Source organism: Octopus bimaculoides, chromosome 14 (genome assembly GCF_046866305.1).
Source record: "Octopus bimaculoides isolate indiv1 chromosome 14, ASM4686630v1, whole genome shotgun sequence".
Lineage (NCBI taxonomy): Eukaryota > Metazoa > Mollusca > Cephalopoda > Octopoda > Octopodidae > Octopus > Octopus bimaculoides.
This window is the reverse complement of record NC_142941.1, coordinates 6,589,937-6,615,738: the sequence shown is the minus strand read 5'-3', so window position 1 is coordinate 6,615,738 and position 25,802 is coordinate 6,589,937. Positions and strand designations below refer to the sequence as shown.

General features: G+C 36.6%; 1 protein-coding gene across 8 annotated transcripts in view; it reads right to left on the bottom strand.

The window, feature by feature from the left end:
• The window catches only part of LOC106883335 (poly(A) polymerase beta), a 40,444-nt gene that overhangs the window by 7,567 nt on the left and 7,075 nt on the right, over window positions 1-25,802 (bottom strand). For 2 of the 8 annotated variants that reach the window (XM_052972644.2, XM_052972646.2), the window contains exons 2-22: window positions 21,249-21,413; window positions 19,715-19,781; window positions 18,954-19,038; window positions 18,134-18,243; window positions 17,131-17,184; window positions 16,281-16,392; window positions 15,653-15,742; window positions 14,908-15,046; window positions 13,714-13,789; window positions 12,705-12,825; window positions 12,056-12,140; window positions 11,119-11,172; window positions 9,963-10,073; window positions 9,030-9,133; window positions 7,684-7,753; window positions 6,572-6,650; window positions 5,224-5,580; window positions 4,268-4,369; window positions 2,831-2,929; window positions 1,397-1,495; window positions 115-213 (exon numbers count right to left, since the gene is read on the bottom strand). In XM_052972644.2, the coding sequence (XP_052828604.1) occupies window positions 115-213; window positions 1,397-1,495; window positions 2,831-2,929; window positions 4,268-4,369; window positions 5,224-5,580; window positions 6,572-6,650; window positions 7,684-7,753; window positions 9,030-9,133; window positions 9,963-10,073; window positions 11,119-11,172; window positions 12,056-12,140; window positions 12,705-12,825; window positions 13,714-13,789; window positions 14,908-15,046; window positions 15,653-15,742; window positions 16,281-16,392; window positions 17,131-17,184; window positions 18,134-18,243; window positions 18,954-19,038; window positions 19,715-19,781; window positions 21,249-21,412 (2,277 nt within the window). In that variant the 5' untranslated portion in view covers window position 21,413. The remainder of the gene's footprint in view (window positions 1-114; window positions 214-1,396; window positions 1,496-2,830; window positions 2,930-4,267; window positions 4,370-5,223; window positions 5,581-6,571; window positions 6,651-7,683; window positions 7,754-9,029; window positions 9,134-9,962; window positions 10,074-11,118; window positions 11,173-12,055; window positions 12,141-12,704; window positions 12,826-13,713; window positions 13,790-14,907; window positions 15,047-15,652; window positions 15,743-16,280; window positions 16,393-17,130; window positions 17,185-18,133; window positions 18,244-18,953; window positions 19,039-19,714; window positions 19,782-21,248; window positions 21,414-25,802) is intronic. The other 6 variants (XM_052972645.2, XM_089362242.1, XM_052972648.2 and 3 more) reach the window with 3 other exon arrangements.

The following is a 25,802-nucleotide window of genomic DNA, read 5'->3' as shown; positions in this document are numbered from 1 at the left end:
GCCCAGTACTTATTCTATTGCCCTTTAGATATTTCTTCCAAGTTTGTGCCTTCAATACAAAGTTCTCGAAGACTGCTGAGAGATATAAAATATATCAAATAAAACATTACTTACTTCACTTTCTTTTATCTTTTTGGGGGTCAAATCATTATGAAGAGGTGATCTTGAGCGTTTTCGTGAACTGTTCGGTGAACAATTTGAATCAGGGACACTCTGGAAAGAAGGAACACATCACATGTAACAATGAAACGTTTAGGATTTTTGAGGGGTTTTTTGAAGTAAACAATACTGCCACCTTGTTCAATAGAATTTCCTAAAAATCTTGCTTTCTTTTTAATTATTCTTAACTAAAACAGCAGCACCCCACCTCTCTCTCTCTCTCTCTCCCTCTCTCTGTCTCTTTGAGTCAATGTAAAGGAGTTACACTTGATGAAATCCCCAGGTGGTTCAAATGCCTAACTCTTGATATCCAAGTGGCTAAAAAGTGTCGGCAGAAAGGCATTCAGGAATCATGACCTGGATGCAGCCCAGCCCACTTACAGTGTAAGAAGTTAAGGGCCAAAACATTTGCCTGAGTGGGATTTCTTCACTGAAGACCTTCTGATGTTCAGCTCTCTTGAGAGTTTCTTACCTAGCTCTCTCTCTCTCTCTCCCCCTCTCTCTGCATACATTAACTCATATACACATATTTCCCTCCCTTCTTTTGCTGGTTTCAGTCATAGGAGACCCCTTAAAGACCTTTAGCTGATTATATTGGCCCCCCAATACTTTGTCCAATACTAATTTATTGATTTTGAAAAGAGAAAGGCAAAGTCCACCTGGACATAAAACAAACTAATCAAATACCATTAAGGTATTTTTGATTAATTTTCATCTAACTGTGCTGCCTTCTGATTATGCATGCACACACACACACACAAAATATCTTTTACTTGTTTTAGTAATGGTCCATGGCCTTGCTGGGACACCACCCTGAAGACTAGTCAAACAAATTGAACTTATTTTTTAAGTCTTATTTTTTTCAATATTGTACTTAATCTATTGGTCATTTTTGCCCAAACCACCAAGTTATAAGGACATAAACAAACCAACACTGGTTGTCTAGCAGTGGACGAAGAATGATAAAAACACAAATGAAAGACCAAAATCAAGGTTGTGACCCAGCACGGGTGCAGTCTAATGATTGAAACAAGTAAAAGGAAAAAAGATAGGGGTCCTTCCCAGGCTGTGAGGATTTGAAAAGATAATGACAATGCGTTTGAATGTTTACATTATATGCTACATAGACTTGGATGCTGCAAAATACAGCAACAACTCAGAGACATCATACTTCAATGCTTCAAGATCAAATCTGAGATGGCATAATCAAACAGCCTTTATTTTTTTATCTACTTACTTCATTTTCTTTCGTCTGTTTTGGAGATGAATCATTAAGTACTGGTGACTGTGAACGCTTCATTGCATTGTTGGGTGAAGAATTCAAATCAGGAACATTCTGGAAGGAACAACAGACATCGATGGTCAACAAGGTGAATTTCTTTAGTAAAAGACAATGAATCCAATGCTCGGTTTAATACCATTACCTGGTCCCTTAAGTGCTTTTAGTCAAGAGGGAAGGGGGGCAGTGTCCATGACCCTTTACATAACCTCTGAGATTGACGGGATGGAGGGAAGAAGCTATCCTCAAACCAGAGGCCTGGCTGGAAGAAACTGGTGAATGGCAAAGTCTATCAGGCAAGTAGAGCGAAGTGGAATTTAAAGTCAGAACACAAAGAGATGGAAAGAAATACTGTTAAGATGTCTGGTTTGATTTCCTTAGTTCTACCAATCTACCATCTTGGATTGAAAGAACTCTCAAAGGGATAAAAGGTGAAGTTGAACTAATAGCACAAATAGTTATAATAAATACCACAGAGCAGCCTGTCCCACCCTAGCAACTCTACCAGTTCAATGCCATTAATAGGAGACATCAAAAAACCTTGGGATTCATATATTTTATTGAGTAAAATAGGTTTTTTTTTTTAAATTAACCTTTTTTTTAATACCAACTCCATGAAATTGCTGCCCCTAATTCTCTAAGTGGAGGTGCATGGCTTAGTGGTCAAAATCAAGATCAGAAGAGTCATCATCATTTAACGTCTGCTTTCCATGCTGACATGGGTTGGACAGTTTGACTGAGGACTGGCAAGCCGTCCAACCCATGCCACCATGGAAAGCGGATGTGAAATGATGATGATGAATCTTCTGATCATGATTCTAACCACTAAGCCAGGCACCTCCACTTATGAGAGAATTAGGGGCAGCTTCCCAACCACATAGTTCCGGGTTCAGTCCAACTAAGTGTCTTCTACTAAAGTCTCAAGCTGACCAAAGCATTGTGAGTGGATCTGATAGGCTGAAACTGAAAGACGCCCGTCGTATTTGTGTGTGTGTGTGTGTGTGTGTATATATATGTTTGTTCCTCCCATCACCACTTGACAACCAGTGCTGGTGTGTTTACATCCCTGTAACTTAGTGGTTCAGCAAAAGAGACTAATAGGATAAGTGCAAGGCTTAAAAAATAAGTCCTGGGGCCAATTTGTTCGACTAAGACCTTTTAAAGCAGTACTCCAGCACAGCCACAATAAAAGAGTAATGTAGTCTTGTATATACAAAACTAGAAGGGCAGTGACACCTAAAATGTGTCTTTGATGCTTGACCAGGACTGACTGTTGAATAGAAGACCCCGCCACCCCTTTAAATAACTCCTTTTAAGTTTGCGCCTTCTAAACCTATTTGTTCTCAGAGAATACTGAGAAATATTAAAGATATTAAATAAAACATTACTTACTTCACTTTCTTTTATCTTTTTAGGGGTCAAGTCATTATGTAGAGGTGACCTTGAGCGTTTTCGTGAACTGTTCGGTGAACAATTTGATTCAGGAATACTCTGCAAGAAGGAACACATCACATGTAGCAGTGAAACACTTTGGTTTCTTCAGCTAACAGAAAGGTCTCTCCGCCCATTCACTCAGGGAGTAGAACACTTCCAAGACAGTGTTTTTGAAGTGTGTCCATTAACTTCCATGGTATTATTCCTTCATTTCTTAGCTCTCCACCATCTAAATAATACACTAAACCTCTCTGCTCGGTCACAAAGTAGACCCTACCCTTTCAACCACAGTGTTTGACTTCAAAAATGAATTTGTGAATTTTTGCTAATCTACAGGAATAAATAAAAATTCCCAAGAAATTCAAGAGGTTGATGGCAGAACTAGTTGAGCATCAGAGGAAATACCTTGTGGTGTTTGGTTCCATCCCTTTACATTCTGCATTTAAATCCTACCCAGATCAACTTTCCATCATTCTGGGATAAATAAGTACAGTGGTCAATATGGCTACAGTCTAAGACTAATGGAAAAAAAAAAAAAAAAAAAAAATTCCAAAGCAGGTTTCCAAATTTGAAATTTCATTATTTCCTTTTCATTTCAATGGTATTTGTAATCAATATTATAAACTTTACATTTTTTGAAATTGGAATTCATAAAATTCAGCTACTTCAACCATTTCAAAATGAATTAAAAATTCCATGGGAAGTGGGGGGAAGAAGAAAGAAAGAAAGAAAAAACCACTACTACAATAGCCTCTGTTCCTCACAGTTAGTTGTTTGCTAACTCCTTTCCTGCCTTGCAAGTTATTTGTTAACCTCACTAGTTATGGTGGCACGAGAAAACAAACACCCAGTACACACTGACATTAGAAAGGGAATCAAGCTGAAGAAACCATGCCAACTTGACACAGCCCTGCAGCTCACCAGATCCTGTCAAACCATCCAGCCTACACCAACATACAAAATGAATGTTAAATAATGATGATGATGACCGAAGTTGGACAGGTTCATTTCCTCTCTTTGTTCATTGTGTGTTTTTTTTTCTCTCAGACTTCCTAAACTAACTCTACTGCCAATTCTCCCCTCCCAGGAATTCCCTTCTGTCCTAAATGTCAAGTTGCAGCTGCACAGTTGCCTGAACCTTGGCTGCACCAATTTCACCTATCTCAAAGGGTCAGTGAAGATCCTGGACACAATTCCTTCTTCCTGAGTAAAACCATTTAAAAAAACAAAAAGGACAATGAGGGAGAGAATACAGAATATTCTTTGAGTATGTTCTTTTTTTGTTTGTTTCGAGCTTTGCCAAGGCAAAGAGAAAAAAGAAATAGAATACAAAAAAAAAAAAAAAAAAATCAAGTAAGCAGAACAAAAAGAGAAACAAGTGATAATTGAATTTACATCTTCATCTTCTCCTGTAGTTTTGGAGGTTGAATCATTATGTTGAGGAGATCGTATGCGTTTTCGTGAACTGTTTAGGGAACAATTCAAATCAGGAGTGCTCTGAAAGAAAGTGTGTATTAGATATAATAGCAAAAACAATCTAATTGCCCACCCCCTTGATTCACCGAAATAACCATCACCATTCAGTTCAAAGAAAACATCTCAACATACATTCACATCTTATCAAAATCTTACGTTTTTTTTCTTCTTTTTCTGCTACAAGAAATAATGCTGCTTCCTTGTCCTAAATGTCTCTCAACTGATCGACTTTGACCCCAATTATGACAATACGGTTGCTCATTCCATTAACCAGTTGCAAGGCCATATCCAGCCCAAACTTTCTACTACGTTTTATGTTCAAATTGACCTAATCAGACCTCTTACACCTACCCTACTATGTCATTCTAAAAATAAACAATCACATCATTAAATTCTCTATTATTACATCTAACAGAATAATATGAATGCTAAAGGGTCAAAAAGGATTGGCTGCCTTTGAACCAGGGCTGTGGAGTCAAAACAAAAGACTCCGACGCCTCCAACTTTGAATCCTCTTTATGTAATTCAAGTGATTGTGGTCTACATCTCTCATAAAGCATATGCATTCACCTGTACTTTGAGTAGGTTTGTATGAACCATTGCATGGTTCCCACAGACAAAATTCCACTCTCAAAGTATTGGTCAACCAGAAGCCATGATAGAAGACATTTGGTCAAGGTACTGTGCAGTGGGTTTGAATCAGGAACCACAGGTTTACACAGTAAGCTTCTTTAACTACACAGCCATGCCAGCACCCACGCCATGAAGACAGGAATACATTGACTTCAAGTAGAATCCAGATTTATAAGCGAAAGATGCTCCACAACAGAGAAGTCCTCAGCAAAAACTCACAAAACTTATGAAAATTAACTCACCTGACTGTCTTTAGCCTCAGATTCTGAAGTTTCATTCTCAACAGCATTTGAGTCATCACTAGCTCCAGATATTGAATTGCACTGGTCAGAAAGTTTGTTGGTCTCTTTTATGGCGCCAGCACCATTTGGTAGAGAGCAAGCACCACTACTGTTGGCCAGATTCGAGGCTGTTGAACAGTCCAAGTCAACCATGTCCTGGCTCGAATCCTCCAAACTGTCAATCGAAGTGTTTTGGCGTGTCACTTCCGTTTCCGTCCGACAGTTGGAAAGACCACCATTTACGGCAGTTTTAGTTGGTGTGGTGGTACTACTTGTTGAAGAAGTATTTAAACTAGTGTTTCCTTGGCATTTCCCTTCCTGTAAAAATCAAGATGAAGACATTTTTTTTTTTTTTTTTTTGCTTCTTAAAATGCATGAAAAGACTAATATTATCATTTCAGTGGATCACAATAGAAAGACTGAAAAAAAGAGTCTTTTGGATCTATTTCAAGCAATACTGATGTCCACATTTAGAATACAAAAATAAAAGTAAAAATATTCTTTTCTACTCTAGGCACAAGGCCCGAAATTTTGGGGAAGGGGGCCAGTCAATTAGATTGACACCAGCATGGAACTGGTATTTAATTTATCAACCCCGAAAGGATGAAAGGCAAAGTCGACCTCAGTGGAATTTGAACCCAGAACGTAAAGACAGAAGAAAAAGCGCTAAGCATTTCGCCTGGCATGCTAACATTTCTACCATTTTAAAATTATCTTAAAACCTTCCATCAGAATCTCATGCTAATTTATGTTCCAAACACCAGCTTATCGTTTAACATCCGTTTTCCATGCTGGCATGGGTTGGACGGTTTGACTGGGGTCTGGGAAGCCAGGAGACTGCACCAGGCTCCAGTCTGATCTGGCAGAGTTTCTACAGCTGGATGCGCTTCCTAACACCAACCACTCAAAGAGTGTAGTGGGTGCTTTTTACATGCCACCAGCACAGGAGCCAGTCAGGCGGGACTGGAATCGGCCACGTTCAGATGGTGCTTTGTACGTGCTACTGGCACAGGAGCCATTCGAGGCGGGGGATCGACCATGTTCAGATGGTTTTTTACGTGCCACCGGCAAGGGGAGCCAGTCAGACAGCACTGGCAACAACCCACGCATGCATTGTGCTTGCTGCGTGCCACCAGCACCATGACAAAATTATTTCAATAAATTATTAGTTTCAAATTTAACTGAAACAAAGCCAATGTATTTTAACAGAAGTATAGTAACTAAAGAGTTCGGTTTATCTTGTGTGTGTGTTTCTTTTTAAAGAAGACACCAGTTTTACAACATAGTTTCCAAGTAACTTTATACTTACACTAGAAGTTTTCCTTCGGTCTTTATTTAATTTGCCCCGGTTTAACACATCCTTTGGTAAGTATTGGTCTAGCTGTTTCCTAGAAACACAACAATATAGAATATAAGCAAATACATGTGATAAACCCAGCTAAAGCATGCATTGCCAGACCACTGACATGATCCAGTATAACATTATTAAATACATCACAACATTGATATTACATAAGAAAACATCATACAAACACTAATATTCAGGTTTATCTTTCCAAGAATTTATAAAGAAGTTTTGAAATTCTATCTACAATGAAACAACAAGCACACAGACATACACACACAAGCTTTGCAGTCTTTACTTAATATTGTGTATTTTATGTTTTCATTTCTATCTCCTTCCTCTCAAGGTTTATCTATTACAAGTTGCAGCTTTAAACAGTCTGCAGCAATCTAGGCGCCAACTAGAAGATATATTGTCTGGTTCTTCAGGCCACTTTCTAGTACAGCCTAGTAACATGTACCATAATTTCAGGAATTGTTTTTGCAGTCAAGAGTAGACATAAGCACCTTCTTGACCCTCTGACCCTTTTCACCTACTGCACTGGTTCTCAATCAGGGTCCACACAAGATTTTGTTGTTAAAATTTATGTGGAATAAATTGGTTATACTTTGACAATACAGAAAATATTTTGACGATTTTTTAAATACAATTCCAAATATTTAATTATAAACATAATGGGGCTTTTTTTTAAACATTCAATGTTTATTACAGTCCAATAGAGTAAAACAGGAACCAAAAAAGGTCCATAGGCAACAAAAAAACCCCACTATCCAAGTGGCACATCCAGGAATGAAACCTAGAGGGTGTGAGAGTGAGCTGCACCAGTACACAGCTGGTATTCATTTTCAGCTGACTGGAGTAACACAAAATGAAATGATTTACACAAGGACAAAATGTGGCAACTGGCGCATGAATTGAACTCATGACATTATGGTCTGGAGTCAATCACCCTAGCTACAAGGCCACATGCCTTCAGTGTCCAGTAAGAACATGAAAACTAATATGCAAGAACGTTTCCAGTTCTTAGAGCCAACCTTGTGGGTAATCATCTATTTTAGAAATGAACGATTACTTACCTCTTTACGTGTTTTATATCAATTGTCATATCCTCTTTGTACAGTTTTATTTGGACAGCCTGTTTGTAAACTGAAAAGAAACAACACCCCCTGTCAGTCAAGTCAACAGAATCGCAAAATAATTAAAATTACACAAAAGAAAAAAAATCAAACAGTTTAATCCTATAACACAGACTCACATATCTTTGGTCCTCATTTCCAATTTTTCATGGGAACATGTCTGACCATGGGGAAACATTGCCTGGCTTGGAAACACGTGAGAATTTGCAACAACAAGGACAGCTAAATGTAGAAAGTCTGCTCCAACAGATTCTATCTGATGCATGCAAACATGGAAGATGAATGTTTAATAGACAGACAGATTCAATGCAGTTGTCATCCTCAACCAGTTTTGCAGCATGCTGTATGGAGGCAAACATGGACAGCCTTTCCATGTCTGTTCTGGGTGGCCAAAATCTTTCTATGGACAGTTTCACTGGCAAACTAGAAGGAAGGTCTTTTTTTAATTTTACTTTTTTACCATTTTTAAAAAAAATAAAAATAGGTTGTTGCTAGTTTACAGCTCAACAATCTTTTATCAATGCAGGCTCAAGACTGGCTGGTATCCACATTTGGATAACAATAAATGGAAACTGCTGGTTCTCAGAAAAGGAACCAGGGGTTGGGTGAGGGTATTTCTTTTATTAACACTGGAAGAATGAAAAGCCAAATTAACCTCCACAGGATTTGAACACAGAAGACAAACATTCAAAACGAATACTGCGAGGCACTTCGCTCTGTGCATTAGTCCTGCCAATTGATCAGCAACATAGATCAGTAGCTGCTTTTTCAATACACTTAGCTTTATTCCTAAGTTAACAGGACACCAAAAGATCGTGCTATCGGTTCTGATCATTAATTAACCACGAGTCTTTGCTATACAACACACATGTAGTAGCCAATATGCAATAAAACTATATATTACTATCACTAACAGAGAGAGCATTTAGTTTTTTTCTATCATCTTTGCTCATACAGATATACATATATATATATGAGAGAAAGAGAGAGAAATATGTTGTACCATTTTGTATTTGTTTGGATTATAATACCATATATATATATATATATATATATATATATATATATATATATATATATATGTATATACACACATATATCCATGGGTGTATGTGTGTGTGTGTGTGTATATATATATATATATATATTTATCCATGTATATATGGATATATATATAAGCTCAACCAGCCACTGTGGTACTGGCAATATCATTTGCAGTACCTATCACCTGGCTGGCTGGCAGAGCTTAAAACATGAAGCAAATGAAAGAATTAGAATCAACTTACCAATATCTATGAAACCTTGAATATCATGAGTCAGGTCTACATTTATGGTTTCAAACTTATTAAAATCCAACCCAATGAACCACTGGCACATATATTTATCCTCACTGAAAACAATGCAGAGAAAAAAGAAAACATTTCAAAAAAAGAGAAGGAAAAATATGCTATAACCATCACCTAGTAACTATAAGATATTCCATTTCCAAACCTTAAGTAGCAAATCTTTTACTTCAGCAACAATTATTTTGGGCCCCTATCACACACGCATTTGAATAATTTAAATATAGTCAGAACCATCTTAGTTGCAAAATGGTGAAATAAAATTACACTGCAGGGCTCAAGATCACCACCACTTTTCTTTTTATTAGAAATAAGAGTGAGACCAGCAGAAAAATCTCTGTGCAAAGATAAATTGAAAGCAAACAAAGCAGTAGATTTTATTTATATTTATATTTATATATATATATATATATATATATATATATATATATATATAGCTATGCTGTTAAAAACAAACTACAACTTTGCAATCATAATTTTATGTAAGAACTTTTTGTTTAGGTATGTTCTGAAAACCAGGTTAAAATACCAATCATTGACTTCTGTAAAATAATCCAACTAATATCGGCTTGATCAAATATATATATATATATATATATATATATATATATATATATATGCATATATACCAGCTTGGCTTCGCGAACGAAGATTAGGAAGGTTGTCCACGTCATCTGCAGGCACGTTCATGACTGACAAGTCCGATGCGGGAAAGGCAGGTCCGTGAGCAGTGTCCACAGATGAAGGTAACATTCGGTGTGGTGTCAGAGGTGGCTCGGGCCTTCCTCCAGCATCCTCCATATATATATATGTACGTACACACATATACATTCACACAAACACTGACAAAAAAAAATAAGAGAAATGAAACCTTACCTTTCGTTTAGTGGCTTGAAAGCTTCAGGATTGACATGGGCAATTTTTATGTACCTATTTCTTTCTAGATTGCCTACTAACAAACGAATTTTTGACTCAATGTAACCATGCCTGAAATGAAATCCAATAAGCTTTGCTAATTAAGCTAATTATGAATAGCTGAAAACAAAAGCTGCATTTGGTAAACTAAATAAAAAGGAAAGATAATGATAAATTTAAAGTGAAGCAATAATTTCCATATCTCCTTCAGATCAGTCTACTTAATGATATTATTATGAACATCTCTTAATTTTAACCTCCTGAAAATTTTGTAAACAAAAATGCCTGCGATAAGATATGATTTGAGTGTGAGATGAATTTCAACACAAAATGTACTTGGCCATTTGTAATCATAATAAAATTCATTCAGATTTTATATTTAATTGGCACAAAATAAATCTTTTGGGAAGGCCACTGAAAATGTGCAATACACGGCACTTTTTTTTTTCTAAGGCCATTATCTGCAGTGAATGTAATAAAGGGGCCTCAACTAAGTAGCAAAAGATTATTTTTCAATCCCTTACAGATAGTGAAACTATACATAAACTACACTGATCTTACCCAAGCTGAGAAATTAGCACAGTCCCCTTATTTAGTTCTTAGCCACTGCTATCTCCAACGCCATTTTGATGAAAAGGGTCATAAAGCACCTCATGTTAAATATTCTTTTTATTTTTTATTTTACAATTTTGGTCATTGGATTCTTGTCATACTGGAGCACTGTAAAGGTTCAACTGCTGATAATCAATGCCAATGCTTATTTCATTGATTATGGGAGAGAAAGGCCAAGCCAATTTGGGTGTAAAAGGACAATAAAACAAGGCATTTTTGTTCCATGCTCTACCAAATCTTCCATCCTATACCAACATTTCCATCTCTCAAAATTCCAATGACATGCCTTTGATCAACCCAAGAAGACACTGGCCAAACATGCTACAAAGTGAGATTGAACCCAGAATGGCACAGATGCACAAAGTAAACTTCTTAACCACAAGCCATGCCTATGGCAAATGACCCCACCGACCCACAACCAAAGTATCTTAGCTGAAATACATCGAGAAGACAGGATAGAAATGGAGAATATAGAAAAAAAAGACCATGTGAAAGATTCCCTTACCATTCTAAATAATGCATGTCTGTCTCTGCTCGTGCTATAACAACAATGTAATGTCTGAAAGAAATCAAACGAGAGATGAATGACATCAATATCATGAAGAGACAGAATTCATTCATTTCTAAATTAACATAATACATAAATATATAATTGACATATATGATTAGCATAATATATAGATCTCTTTGACTCTTTTACTTGGTTCAGTCATTTGACTGCGGCCATGCTGGAGCACCGCCTTTAGTCGAGCAACTCGACCCCAGGACTTATTCTTTGTAAGCCTAGTACTTATTCTATCGGTCTCTTTTTGCCGAACCGCTAAGTTACGGGGACATAAACACACCAGCATCGGTTGTCAAGCGATGGTGGGGGGACAAACACAGACACACAAACACATATATATATATATACGACGGGCTTCTTTCAGTTTCCGTCTACCAAATCCTCTCACAAGGCTTTGGTCAGCCCAAGGCTATAGTAGAAGACACTTGCCCAAGGTGCCACACAGTGGGACTGAACCTGGAACCATATGGTTGGTAAGCAAGCTACTGACCACACAGCCAGGTCGGATAAGCTAGAAAGACAGGATAACAAACACTACAGTACTAGAAACGTTGAAGTCCAAAGACACCTATTGTTGAGAACTGAATTCACATAACTATCATACTTTGGACAATATCCAAGATATGATGAATGCCTTGTTTCAACAAATGAATCTTTAGCAGAAGCCAGCCAACATCAAAAATATTGCTATGGTTACCAGGATAGACCAATTTCTTCATAAGTTCAGGTGATAAACAATCGTGTAGAGTTGTAAATGTGAGAGGCCTGTCCAATGCATACCAACATGGAACAATGAATATAAAATGACAGCAGTATCCTTGGCAACTTAATGAACAGAGTGAAACATAAACCCAACTTCGTTAGGAATGATCCCTACCTGTATTTTTGAAAAAATGGTGCTGGTTCAAATAATTTACTCCAATCTTCTTTGTTTTCCAAGATTCGAGACACAACTTCCAAACCTGAGAATATTTAATTAGAAATTAATTTTTTGAAATATTTTTTTTGTTTGTATCTGTAAATTTTCATCAAAGCAGATGTAACTTATAGATAAATTGAAATATATTTATGAATAATAATTAATTGTAAAATTAAAACAATAGAGATAAAGGAATAGATATATTTCCAATTCTAAGAAAAGAAAAAACTTCTAGGATATTTCAAATTATGCCAGTATTTTCAAGATGGGGTGCACACTGCACTGGTTGGGTATATTAATTTGGTAGGGGATGAGTTACTTTAGAATAAATATAAAAAGTACATCATCAAATTAACAATAGTGCTTTGTTTTAAGGAGCAGAATTTACAACCAAATTTTTTTTTTTAATACTACAGTAATTCTTTGAAAATGATAAATGAATGAGGTTTTTTACAAGCTTCATCCTTTAACATGCAAGCATTCCAGTAACTTAGAATGGTTAACTCAACAACAATTCCTTCAGCTTCCATAAAACCCCTCGTGAAATCTTAATATTCTTTTGAAATAAAGATCACAATGAGAGAAATGCTTAGAGAGATTCACCTACCTTCTTTAAACTCATCCATCATGATAGTTTTGGTGGATAATGTAACATTGAACGTAGAGTTTTGCTGAGGATATGCAGGTGTTATGATGGGCATTAGATGGTATCTGTCAGCATGATTTACCTGCGAAAAGAGAAGAAAAAAACATCGTAAATTACATTGTACATCGTAAAGAACATTGTAAAAAGTAATTAATTGCTTGAGATATTTGAGTAATCTGTCATACTTTAAACCTTTCGTGTGGCAAAGACCACTTCCCCCAGTATTATCCCCAACTCAGTTGAGAGGTCTTGACTTATTTGGTTGTCACATTAGTGCCAGTGCCATACGAAAAGCACCCAGTGTGCCCACTCCATGAATTGGTTGACATTAGGGAGGGGATCCAGCCAAAGAAACCATGCCAAAGCAGACAATGGGGCTTGGCACAGTCCTCTGGATCATCAGTTCCTGTGAAGTGATCCAACCCAGACTAGCATGGAATATATGACAATTAAGTCTATCCCCCCACAAATGGGTCATTGCAGGATTTGAGCTCAGATCACAAAGAGTTGGGACAAATGTAACAAAGTATCCTGTCCAACATTCTAACACTTCCACCACTTTACTGCCCAGGATTTTTATTTTTATTTTTTTAAATTTAACCTTGAAGGGATTTGGACTGAGATTAGAGAGTCAGAACAAACACTACAAGGCATTTTGTCTGATGCTCCAATGACTAATCTTTTAGAGAAATAACTAGGATTTATCACAAATTGTACATAAACAATCTATCAAATTGACTCGTGTGGCTGTGATCAGCCTGGGGTATAGTAGACCCTTGTCCAAGGAGGTGAAGTGGGATTGAACCAAAGACCAAATAATTGAGAAACCAGTTTCTTAACCACACAGCCACATTATTTATGTCATGCACCAAGTCTAACAATGAAGACATCAATGTTAAACACATACAAAATATTAATATTGCTTGATGAAAGGTTTACATTATAAAACAACAGTAGATTTGCTACTTACCCTTGGGTCCCAAACAGTGAAACCCAGTTTGTTTTCTGGTTCCAAATGTTTCAATAGTACAGGTTGAGGCCAACTCCTGCAAACAAAGTCATTTTTTACTGATTACTAATGATCGGTGGAGACAAAATGTAAAAATCCAAACAAAGAAAATGTGAAAATTACAAATTGTTGATTTATGGAGAGGAAGAACGGTTTCCTTTTTGATTAGAACCCAAAGCTGCAGGGTTTAAAAACAATGTGAAATCCACACACAAAGGTACTGCTGCCATTTGTGACCCTATTTCTAATAAAATACATTACATATCAATTATCAAGTAATGGGGGGGATATGAGATAATCAGAGACCAAACAGAGCATTGTGGTCTTGTGAACTACATGGCAACCTCATTAATGTTGGCAGCATAAAAAAAGCGCCCAGTACTCATTGTATAGTGGTCGGCATTAGGAAGGGCATCCAGCTACAGAAGCGATGCCAAAGGGAATTACTAAATAAAATGACTAACTTTTTACATTATCAAACTAGCATTGGAATTTCAATTTTTCTCATAATATTACAACAAAAGACTTTAATTTAGATATAAACATTAGCAGGTTGGTGTCTAAAGGGTTGTTCAAGTGAAATAGCTTCACCCAAGTACAGAACCTGGTTCACTGGAAGTATATCTTTTACTTCAGATCTATTGAGAACTTATTATATATATGCATCATTCAGTGACAATAAAAGAAATTCATTTTTTTTTTTTTAAATACTGAACAAGCACAATATAAAATATTGTATTTAATTCTCATTCTTAGAGGAAAAAACTTGAAATTCCAGCTCTCTTTATCAATGGTTGTCATAGTAATGGTGGGAGATGAGATAATCAAAGACCAAACAGAGCATTGTGGTCTTGTGAGCTACATGGCAACCTCATTAATGTTGGCAGCATAAAAAAAGCGCCCAGTACTCATTGTATAGTGGTCGGCATTAGGAAGGGCATCCAGCTACAGAAGCGATGCCAAAGCAGACACTGGAGCACAATGCAGATCAGGGTCAAACTCTCTAACTCATGCCAGCATGGATATAGACATTAAATGGTGAAAGAAAATTCATTCAAAGACATAAATAACACTGCCAAAATAGAATTTTGCCAGCATGAGTATGTGATATAATCAACAACATGAATATGGAAATAAAAGAAGTAAGCTACATGCCATTTAGAAAAGACCAAAAAGAATTTCTGCACCAAAACAGCGGGAGCAGCATTGGGGTAGAGTTGACATACTCGGGCAACCAGCATAGCCCATGACACACCACCCAAGAAGCCTAATGAATTGGAATAAATACAACGTTCTGGAAAAAAAAAAAAAAAAAAAAAAGAGATGATTAAAACAATATAAACATAGAAATGCTGACAGCAACAAAGATATGACTATGAAAAGTAACTTCCTACAAGGGATGCCAAAAAGTTCCTGGCTTTAAGGGTATCACAAAAGATCCGGTTCATGGCCCAACCTTCCGGGTTCTTTTACATGGCTTAGAAAAACAAGGACCGCTGCAATAAGTGTGAATCTGAGAGTGGGATATGTTGGATAAAATCATGATTTACTGATCCTCCTGTATTTTCTTTTACCCAAAGCCAGTACCCCTTCATAATTTGCAATAAATAGATGGTCAGTTGTTTATCTTTTATCTGCTTCGGTCATTAGACTGTGACCATGCTGGGGTCACCACATTGAAAAATTTTAGTCAAATGAATCAACCCCAGTACTTTTTTTTAAAGCCTGGTGTACTTATTCTATAACCCACTTTTGCCAAACTACTAAGTTACAGGAATGTAAACACACCGACAAGACACAATTTTCTATCAGTTTCCACACATTTACTAAACTAGATACAAATTTAAGGAGTGAATTATGACATGGAAAAAGATAAAAGCTGAAGTATTCACACACTTACTTTTGGCCCACAGTTTTATGGCACGGAGAGTCATTCTGAATGCTTCTTTGTTTGGTACCAAGTGCAAAATTTCGTCTGTGACACGACAGCCTAAATAAATAATTATATAAACATTTTAAATTAGTAAAACAACAACAATAAATAATCAAATTTATAAATATAGTTATGCAGTTTGATTCGATAATTCATGTAGAGTGTCCACTGAAGCATAAAAGAGAAGGAGACAGCTGAACTAATATGCTTATAGCAACATACTGAAGCGAAACTCATACAGACAAATCAAACAATCTGCTGTATTCCACAATTTTTGTTTAGGTTTAGAAGACCATCATCATCATCATCATCATTTAACGTCCGCTTTCCATGCTAGCATGGGTTGGACGATTTGACTGAGGACTGGTGAAACCAGATGGCTACACCAGGCTCCACAACAAAAAAAAATAAAATGTTGAAGCAGTAGGTGCACTCCATAGCAACAAACTGAGTTTAAGCAATATATAGAATTGGAAATATTGAAATAGCTGGAAGTCAAACTGATACTGCAGATAAATTCATACAACACACGAAGACAGGCAAGCAGGCACAACAAGGAAAACACAACATATGAACGATGTTAAAACGGTTTTACCATTCAAGCTTCGGACACATTTTTGGTGGAGGTTCTTTAGCAAAGATTCATCACAGAGGTTCACATCATCAGGAATCTGAGGTAGGGCGAGACGGGAAAAGAGCATATCCAACTAGAAGAGAGAAAAAAATAAAATTGCTTTGAAAATTGTGAATAAGATTTAACAGTCATTTATCATCACAAACCAAATTAGAACTTAAAAAAGGTAAAACTGAGGGGTCATGGGTTCAAGTATTGTTACATTTGGGGCTCAGAGATGACATGGCATGGGTTTGGGCTACCCCACTGCGTTAAACACCCCTTTAACTACAGCAAACATACATACAGAGAGTGACCCTGTGCAGTCTATATACCCTATGCTACACCACTTCTTTACCCCACTTTAAAAAATGAGAGGGTACAGATCAATGCTGACTGAGCAGACCTGTAAGTAAATATTTTCCAGTCATGACCCTCCTGTCTTTTCGGGAGTATCAAAGGCTGCATTACTTGTTAAAGGTTATAGAATGTAATCTAAAAGGAGGGAGTTTGGCTGCTATTTCAAGCATCCAAATAGTGGTAGCATCATTGGCATTTTTTTCCACCTACTAAACTTTGAATGAGTGTGGATTTTGACTATTTTACCAACATAAATTTGTATCAATGAGGATTTCCATTATAGGAAATTGCGTTATAAGAGAAAAACATATCTAAAAATAAAACAATAAAAACCTAATAAGAATATCCAAAATACATTTCATCTCTAAAGATGAGGTCAACAGTCTGAATAATTATTATTTAATTATCATGCGATTATTCTATTTCTGCAACAGAAATATATTCCAGTTTACAATAGAAAGTTTATACAAACCTCAATTCCATCAAATACCATTTTTAAAACAGGAACATATGCTTCCTCCACAGCCTAATAAAGACAAAAAAATGTATTCAATGAAGCATGAAACATAGATGAAATAAGGAGATCAAGAGAGAAAATTTGTAAATCATTTACTAACAATATGACAATTAATTACAACTTGCCCTATCAAAATTAGATGTCATATCTAAATTTTTATGTCTGTCTAGGGATTGCAATTTTTTTCATATTATAATCAGGAGTCCAGATTTATTCCTCCTGTCTTGACCATCAGAGTCACAGGTCACATATAGGCCTGTCAGTAAACAGGGCAGCCTTTCAAGGCCTTAGTCACAATGCCAGTAGGTTTCTTTACTTACATTCTCAGAAGAGTAGCATTATACAAGGGAGGGATATAAGGTGAAAGGTACATATGTTTGGAGCTGATGCTAGCCAAAGAAGACAAATAGTTACACACCAGTCTCACAACTCTAGTAGGTAATGATACCAAAATGCTACTGGTTTAGGTTATGCTTAGTCCATATTATTCTGTAAGGAGCATAGGACTAGTTTTCTGGTTTCTCTAGCGTATGTATTCCTCCCTGGATGGGACACCAGTCCCTCGCAGGATTACTCACTTTTGCCAGCTGAGTGGACTGGAGCAGTGTGAAATGAAGTGTTTTGCTCAAGAACACAACACATAACCCAGTCCAGGAATTGAAACCACAATCATACAATTATGAGTCCAACACTCTAACCAGTAAGCCACATGCCTCCACACGAAAATGCTAACACCTAAAAATAGTTTAATTTCTTTTAAATTTAACAGTGGCCCGACATGATTAATACTGATTCATGATTAATTTGTAACCAAAGGAACATATGATTAAATTAAATTGAAAACAAATAAGATTAGGGAGGGTTAGTGTATTAGCTTTGCACGTGCAAAGTAGTACTGAACTGGTGAGACTTTTAAAAGCTGACATTCAGGATGCTGTGCGTTTCCTGAGAGGCTTACCCTTAATTCCTTGACTTCACTTTGCTGTTTAAGAAGTTCTCCAAACGAGGTGAAGAAGTCGGATCTCTCAATATGTCTAGGTGCTATACATAAGGTATCAATATCAGCACCTGAAAGACAAAAGACAATTTTATTACTGAAAAGCAACAAGTCTCCATTTCAATATTTGCAAAAAAAAAAAAAAAAAGAATTTTAAAAACAAAAAAAAAAAGAAGAAAAGAGTGTATACCATATTTAAAGACAAGTAAGATGCATCTATTTTTTTTTTTAATCCCGAAAAAAATGTTTCAAAAGAGGAAAAAGAAAATCACTCTGGGACCTACACATGAAGTTGAACTCAGAACATAAAGACGAACAAAATACCGCTAAGCATTTCGCCTGGCATGCTAACGTTTCTTATTTCTTTATTGCCCACAAGGGGCTAAACATAGAGGGGACAAACAAGGGCAGACAAAGGGATGAAGTCAATTACATCGACACCAGTGCATAACTGGTACTTAATTTATCGACCCCGAAGGGATGAAAGGCAAAGTCGACCTCGCCTGAATTTGAACTCAGAACGTAACGGCAGATGAAATACTGCTAAGCATTTCGCCTGGCATGCTAACGTTTCTGCCAGCTCGCTGCCTTCACACACACACACACATTCTGTGAATTACTTCAGTTCAGTCATAATCTTCTCATCTAAAAAATTCTTTAGGAAGTTGCCATCCTTTCTCTATGGACATAAAAGACATTTTTTTTCCTTTTTTTTTTTTACTGAATATTGATATCAACATGGAATTCCAGAGAGAGAGAGAGAGAGAGCCAAAGAGATTACCTTTAGTGTGAACTCCCAATCTATATGACCCAAAGGTGAAAACCTTTCCACCAAAAGTGGCAATTCGGTTCTCCGGAATGTTATTCTGAAAAATAAGAATACACACATTTAAATAAATGATTGTATCACCTGAGCAAAACATCAAATATTATTTATGTGGTGTCAAATAACTTTTGTATTCTGAGTAACAAAGAGTAAAGAATTGTCTGAATACTTAAACAGGCCTAGTTTTTTTTTTTCTTTTTAAAGTATATAATTATTTTTATGAAAAATGTGATTATGTTCAGAATCCTCGTCATTATTGCTTAACGTCTGCTTTCCATGCTGGCATGGATTGGACGGTTTGACTGAGGACTGGTGAGCCAGAGGCTGCACCAGGCTCAATCTGATCAGGCAAAGTTTCTACAGCAGGATGCCCTTCCTAACGCCAACTACTCCGAGAGTGTAGTGGGTGCTTTTACGTGCCACCAGTACGAGGGCCAGTCAGGCGGTTCTGGCAAAGACCATGCTCAAAGGTGTTTTTACGTGCTACCTGCACGGGAGCCAGTCCGGCGACACTGGAAACGACCATGCTCGAATGTTGTTTTGCACGTGCCACCAGCACAGGAGCCAATCCGTGGCCCTGGCAACGATCCCGCTCAGATGGTTAACCAATATATTTGAACCAAAAGTTGTAGATATTTTAGGAGTGTGAAAAGGAGAAAGTTATAGAATTTAGAGATAAAGATTTTTACTTATTACCAATGAGGATAAGAGCTTACCTTTTGACGGCTAACATCTTTGATCCATTCTCTGACCAAATTATTAATTTTACTCAATACTTCCATACTGGTTGGAAAAACAAAAAAAAAATTTACATGAAACAATACTCAACACTTGAAATTGTGTATATTAAACATTACTACTATAAATATATTCAGTAGTGAAAAACTAAGAGCAAGACACTATTTCACATTGCTTCAGGCCACTCAGCCGGCAAAAATGAGTTGTACTTGTATTTCAAAGGGGCCAGCCTTGTCACATTCTCTGTCATACTGAATCTCCCTGCATTAAGGGTACTCATGTCTGTGGAGTGCTCAGCCACTTATATGCTAATTTCACGAGCAAGCTGGTTTGTTGATCAGATCAACTGCAAGCCAGTTAATGCTGCACATACAGTTCAATAAATATATCACAGTAATCTTTCAACTACAAGCTGAAGGAAGTGCCTTCACTGATTTTCATGATTTTAAGTTCCCTAAAAGTTTAACGATGAAGTGATCGTTCAAAACAAGTGAGAAAGAGGAGAAAAGAAAGAAAGCAAACACTTATAATAAAACCTATTAATACACAAGTCATTTCTTCACTACAGTATAGGTCAGACAAGTTTGTAAATGTAGATGACATATTTAGATGATGTGCTGGAAAAAATAACTCCCACTTCCCTTAACCGCTTAATGAAAGAATATTTTTGTAATAATTGTTTTAAAAAAACAAATTGCAACCCATTAATAAAAACATAAAAAATAACAGGACAAAATCTGTTTTTATTCCTGCACATAAAACTAGGTTAATTACAAAACATAAGTTAATTACCAAACATATAAATAGGCGTAGGAGTGGCTGTGTGGTAAGTAGCATGCTTACCAACCACATGGTTCTGGGTTCAGTCCCACTGCGTGGCACCTTGGGCAAGTGTCTTCTACTATAGCCTCGGGCTGACCAAAGCCTTGTGAGTGGATTTGGTAGACGGAAGCTGAAAGAAGCCCGTGGTATATATGTGTATGTATATATATATATATATATATATATATATATATATATATATGTATGTGTGTCTGTGTTTGTCCCCCCACTATCGCTTGACAACCGATGCTGGTGTGTTTACGTCCCCGTAACTTACCGGATTTGGTAGACGGAAACTGAAAGAAGCCCATCTTATATATGTATATGTATATATAAATATATATATATATATATATGTGTGTGTGTGTGTGTGTTTGTCCCCCCCAACATCGCTTGACAAGCTGATGTGTTTACGACCCCGTAACTTAGCGGTTCGGCAAAAGAGACCGGTAGAATAAGTCCTGGGGTCGATTTGCTAGACTAAAGGCGGTGCTCCAGCATGGCCGCAGTCAAATGACTGAAACATGTAAAAGAGTATATGTATGAAGAATAAATAAATGAATGCATATTGGAACAGTCTTAATAGATTGTAAGGCTTTGTTTTAAGCCAAAAATTAACTACTGCTGTATTTCTCAACTTAATCCATTCAGATCCACATGTCCATCTGTTACAATAAAAGCAATACTAACCGATGATTAAGCTCCTCCTCAGTTTCAAAAACCCCATATGGTCTAAGTGCTAACTCCAATTTGTGTGATAACTCCTGATCAGAACTTTTTGGACCTTCAAAACTGATTGGAGAAGTGATTCCCGGATATTGCTTCTCCTTCTCTTTCTCCTTTGGTTCCAACATCCTAAGAAATAAAACAGAAAATTAGAAACATTTGTGATGGTAAATATTATGTTACTTCTTCAAAGCAAAATTTATCAAACAGATTTCGTTTTCTTCTTTAACTGATATAAAAATAAAATAAAAATAGAAACAAAAAAACTATTTTACAACTGATTTAAACTATTGGTTGCCAAATAAATTTGTTCACATTTTCTACTTATTTTTTTGGCTCTGTTATATTCTTGAGATGAAGTCTGTAGGTTAATTTCATTACTTTTTGGGGATGTAAATTTGTTTATTTACAAAGCTGTTCTTGTTATTTGTCTTAAAAGAGGTAAACTTATTTTCAAATTTCAAATATGATACAAAAGTTGTAGAGGAAGAATACAGCTGCAAAAAAAAATGCTACAATTAAAATATTTTCCATGATAATTCAAATAACACTGGAAAGGGGGGGGGGGGGGTGAATTTATTAGACAACCCAATAATTACATAGTCAGGACAAGCTGAATACTTTCACTGGACTGCAATAGTGACGTCCTTAGGTTTTGTCTTTTTTTTATTCTTCATATAGGCGAAGCTACACACAACAGAAGTTGGGTGCAGACATAGCTATGAGGTTAAGAAGTTCGTTTTGCAATTATGTCTGTTCAATTCCAATATGTAACAACTTGGGCAACTGTGTTCAAGCCATAGCCTTGGATTGACTGACCATTGTCTTGTGAATGGAATTTGGTCAGTAGAAACTATGCAGAAGCCTATCACGTGTGCACATCGAGTCAATGAAGGGACATCAAAGTTTTTAGTTTGCCCTGTGGTATTTAGATATCTTTCTATGACAATACGTAAGTAGACTATATGGCTGCTCAACCTTCTAGAAATAGCAATCAAATCTCCTGCAAATAACATCTACATTATCCAATGTACATCATCATCATCCTCCTTTCTTGAAAAATAAAAGAACCATTTGGTTATATAGAAATATTTGATGTAGCAACTTAAACAAATATATATTAGGTTCAAAAGAGACATACTCAAGTAACCCAAAACACATAACAAGATGAAGGCTGGAGGGTATATCAGCCAAAACGTGTTAACAACAAACAAGATGAGGATAAATATCCAGCAAACGTAAACAATGTTCACAAATTTACTTGTTCCAATTTTATCAATGCCAATGATAATAGAAAAAGCAAGACATGCCTGGCAGGATTTGAATTAATAACTGACATAGCAAACTAGCTAACCTAAAGCGAATAATTTGAGTTCCTTTGTGTCAATTCTCCTATCCTAATATCAATGTCACAAAAAAGGGGTTAATACTGGATATTAGCTGAATACTGAATGACAATTTAACTATATAATCTGATAGCGTTATACATAACTTATGTCGAGAATTCCAGTCATATATATAAACAAATAAGTAGTAGTTGATAGTTACCAGACTAAAATACAATCTAGAATTAACACTTCCTTCAACACCATCAGCATCATCGTTTAGCATCCGTTTTCCATGTTGGCATGGATTGAACAGTTTGACCATATCTAGCATGCTGGACAACTGGACCAGGTTCCCGTCTGATTTGGCTTGGTTTCTATGGCTGGATGCCCTTCCTAATGCCAACCACTTATCAGAATGTGCGGGGTGCTTTTTACATGGCACTGATAGAGGTGCTTTTTATGTGGCACCAGCACAGGTGCTTTTCACATAGCCTGGCACAAAACAAATAGACTGTATTCTGGCAGTGGAGGGATTTGAACACATACCTCCAAAGAGCCTGGTGCCTTAAAACAACACCTTAGACCACTCAACTATACTACCAGCACTTTATTAATTCCTCATCAACAGTCAAAAGCATCCGACCCACACTGCAAAGTGGTGGGCATTAGAAAGGCATGTGTAATTAATATTTGAAAACCAACAAACAACCTGTACTGCCAGTGTTTTCTTAATAGGCATACTTTTCGGTCCTTTTCTAATTAGAGGTTATTTAGTGCAGCTGAGTACTCAGTCCAGGTATAAAAAAAAACTCAGAAATTTTGATTACAAAGCAATGCATTGGCTATTTGTGTCAAAAGTCATAAAAAACCGAACCTATCAAGGGAAACACTAGAAGAGGTTAGTAACCTCTCCAGTGTTGGTTCCACAATAAAAGGAACCCCAAATCAAACAGAAACAATGTAGGGTTTACTCTTGACAACATATGACAACTTCTCTAGTGGTGATATAAACACTAAATGGTGGTTGGTGCTAGGAAGGGCATCTTGTGGAAACCATCCTTGAAGGACCCCTACTAACTCTTGCTTTTCTAACAGCACCTTCATACATGCCTCACAAGCCATAGCATTTCTTCAAACTACCTGATTAATTAGGCAAGTAGTAACTAGAACGTGACCTACTTGGCCAGATTTTTTTCAGCAATGCAGCAATTATCTCTGGTAGTCCGCTCATTTTTCCTGCCTTCGTATCATTAATTGCTCTTTCAACTACATTACTGCGACCTGAATAACTAATCTCTTTGACGGGTCTACTTGGTATAGGACCTCTCTTTTCCATGCATTCCTCTTATTCAACACCTTCATGTCATAGTATTTCTATGCTTCTGCCAGCTTACTGCCTTTGTCCCTTTAATAACAAACCTAAGTGTGGGGAATATATATATAAAAATGAAGAGAGCTGAAACACCAACAGATAACATGAATTGTGATTCAGTGGCCATACACACATGCACACAGAACCCGCCGTGGATGCAGGAATGATTAAATGGTTTTAAGCTTGTTTTGCAACCATTTAGTCCCAATGTGTGCCATCTTGGCTCTGTGTCTTTACCACAGCCTTGGGATCAATCCAAGCTTTATAAGTGAAATCGGGTGGATGAAAAAACTATTAGATAGATTGTTCCTGTTAATTCAAAGGTTCAGTCTTGTCATACAACATCAAGCTGAATCTGCTTAATAATTACATTTAGAGTATTATGTCTGTGGAATACTCAGCCACTAAACATGCCAACTCAATGAGTAGGTTGGTCGGTTTTTATTTTTTCAGAACAACTAAAAGAAAACAAGAATTCATCATATATACTCTACACATACACAAAAGTAGATGCCTCAGTTGTAATTTTATGAATGGTAATTTTTTTTTATGTAAATCAGTGCAAATTTTGTGTGTGTGTGGATTTACGCATGCATGTGTGTATGTGATTGTTGTCTTACACCTTCTTCCTGGAAAGGAAGTAGATAAGCAAATAATAATGAACTTCTGCACTAAATAACCTCTAATTAGAAAACGACGGAAAAGTATGCCTATTAAGAAAACACTGGCGGTACAGGTTGTTTGTTTGTTTCAAATATTAATTACACATAAAATACCTTAGTTTGACGGGATACTGGCATACACTAATGTTTGATGATAAGACAATAGTTAATTAACCAATAATTGAAGCTGTGATGGAAGGTGGGAGGTAATACAAAACAAAATAAAATAAAGGTTTAGATTAGGCACAATATCAAGTTTATATACTTGACATAAATCAAACTGTTATTGGACTTATTTTAAGAATGAACAAAGATTAAAATTTTTTAGATTATTGACAGCTTTGGAAATAAAAGACTGAGATCTACACTATAACCAACAGTTTGATCAGAATGCTAAAACAAAGTGATGACAGTTGTTTAGCACACACACACACATATATATATACACACACACACACACACGCGCGTGCAAACAAGTTGGTAGTAACAAATGAGAGTACTTAACTCAGTACAGAGGATATAAATTCTCTCTCCCTCTACACATACATATATCATATCATATATATATATATATATATACATACATCTATATATGTGTGTGTAATGCATGTGCCTATGGCTGCCTCTATGACATTAGCACATCTTAAACACAGACAATCACATCTTGGGCCAGCTGATGATATCCGCCATGTACCCCCATTCGTTTGATGGTTCTTTCATTTTTCACATAACAACTGTTGAGTTTCCACATTTTCAACAAACAAACAAGCATGCAAAGATGTAAGGGAAACTGACTGAAGCAGCAGCTGCTTTGTAGACTCTACTATGCAATTGCAGGCAGGCAAACACCGACTGCTGCAATGTCAGGCGACATTTTTTTATCTGCTGCTGTTAGCCGACATCCAGTCTCCTCTGGCACACTCCTGCCAACTTTCATGCACTTCATTCTAAGACAAATTACATGTGGAATGTATCAATATATGGTAAGTAAAGTTGTCAGCCCTTTCATGGCATCTGCATAGTTTCTTTCTATAATGTTATCCCTGAAGTTTTATGTACGTAGTCCAGGAGAAGCAATCACCTAAACTGCAAATGATGCCAGTTGAAAGATTACTTTTTGAGAGCTGGAAAAAATGTTTGTCACAGCCACATCATA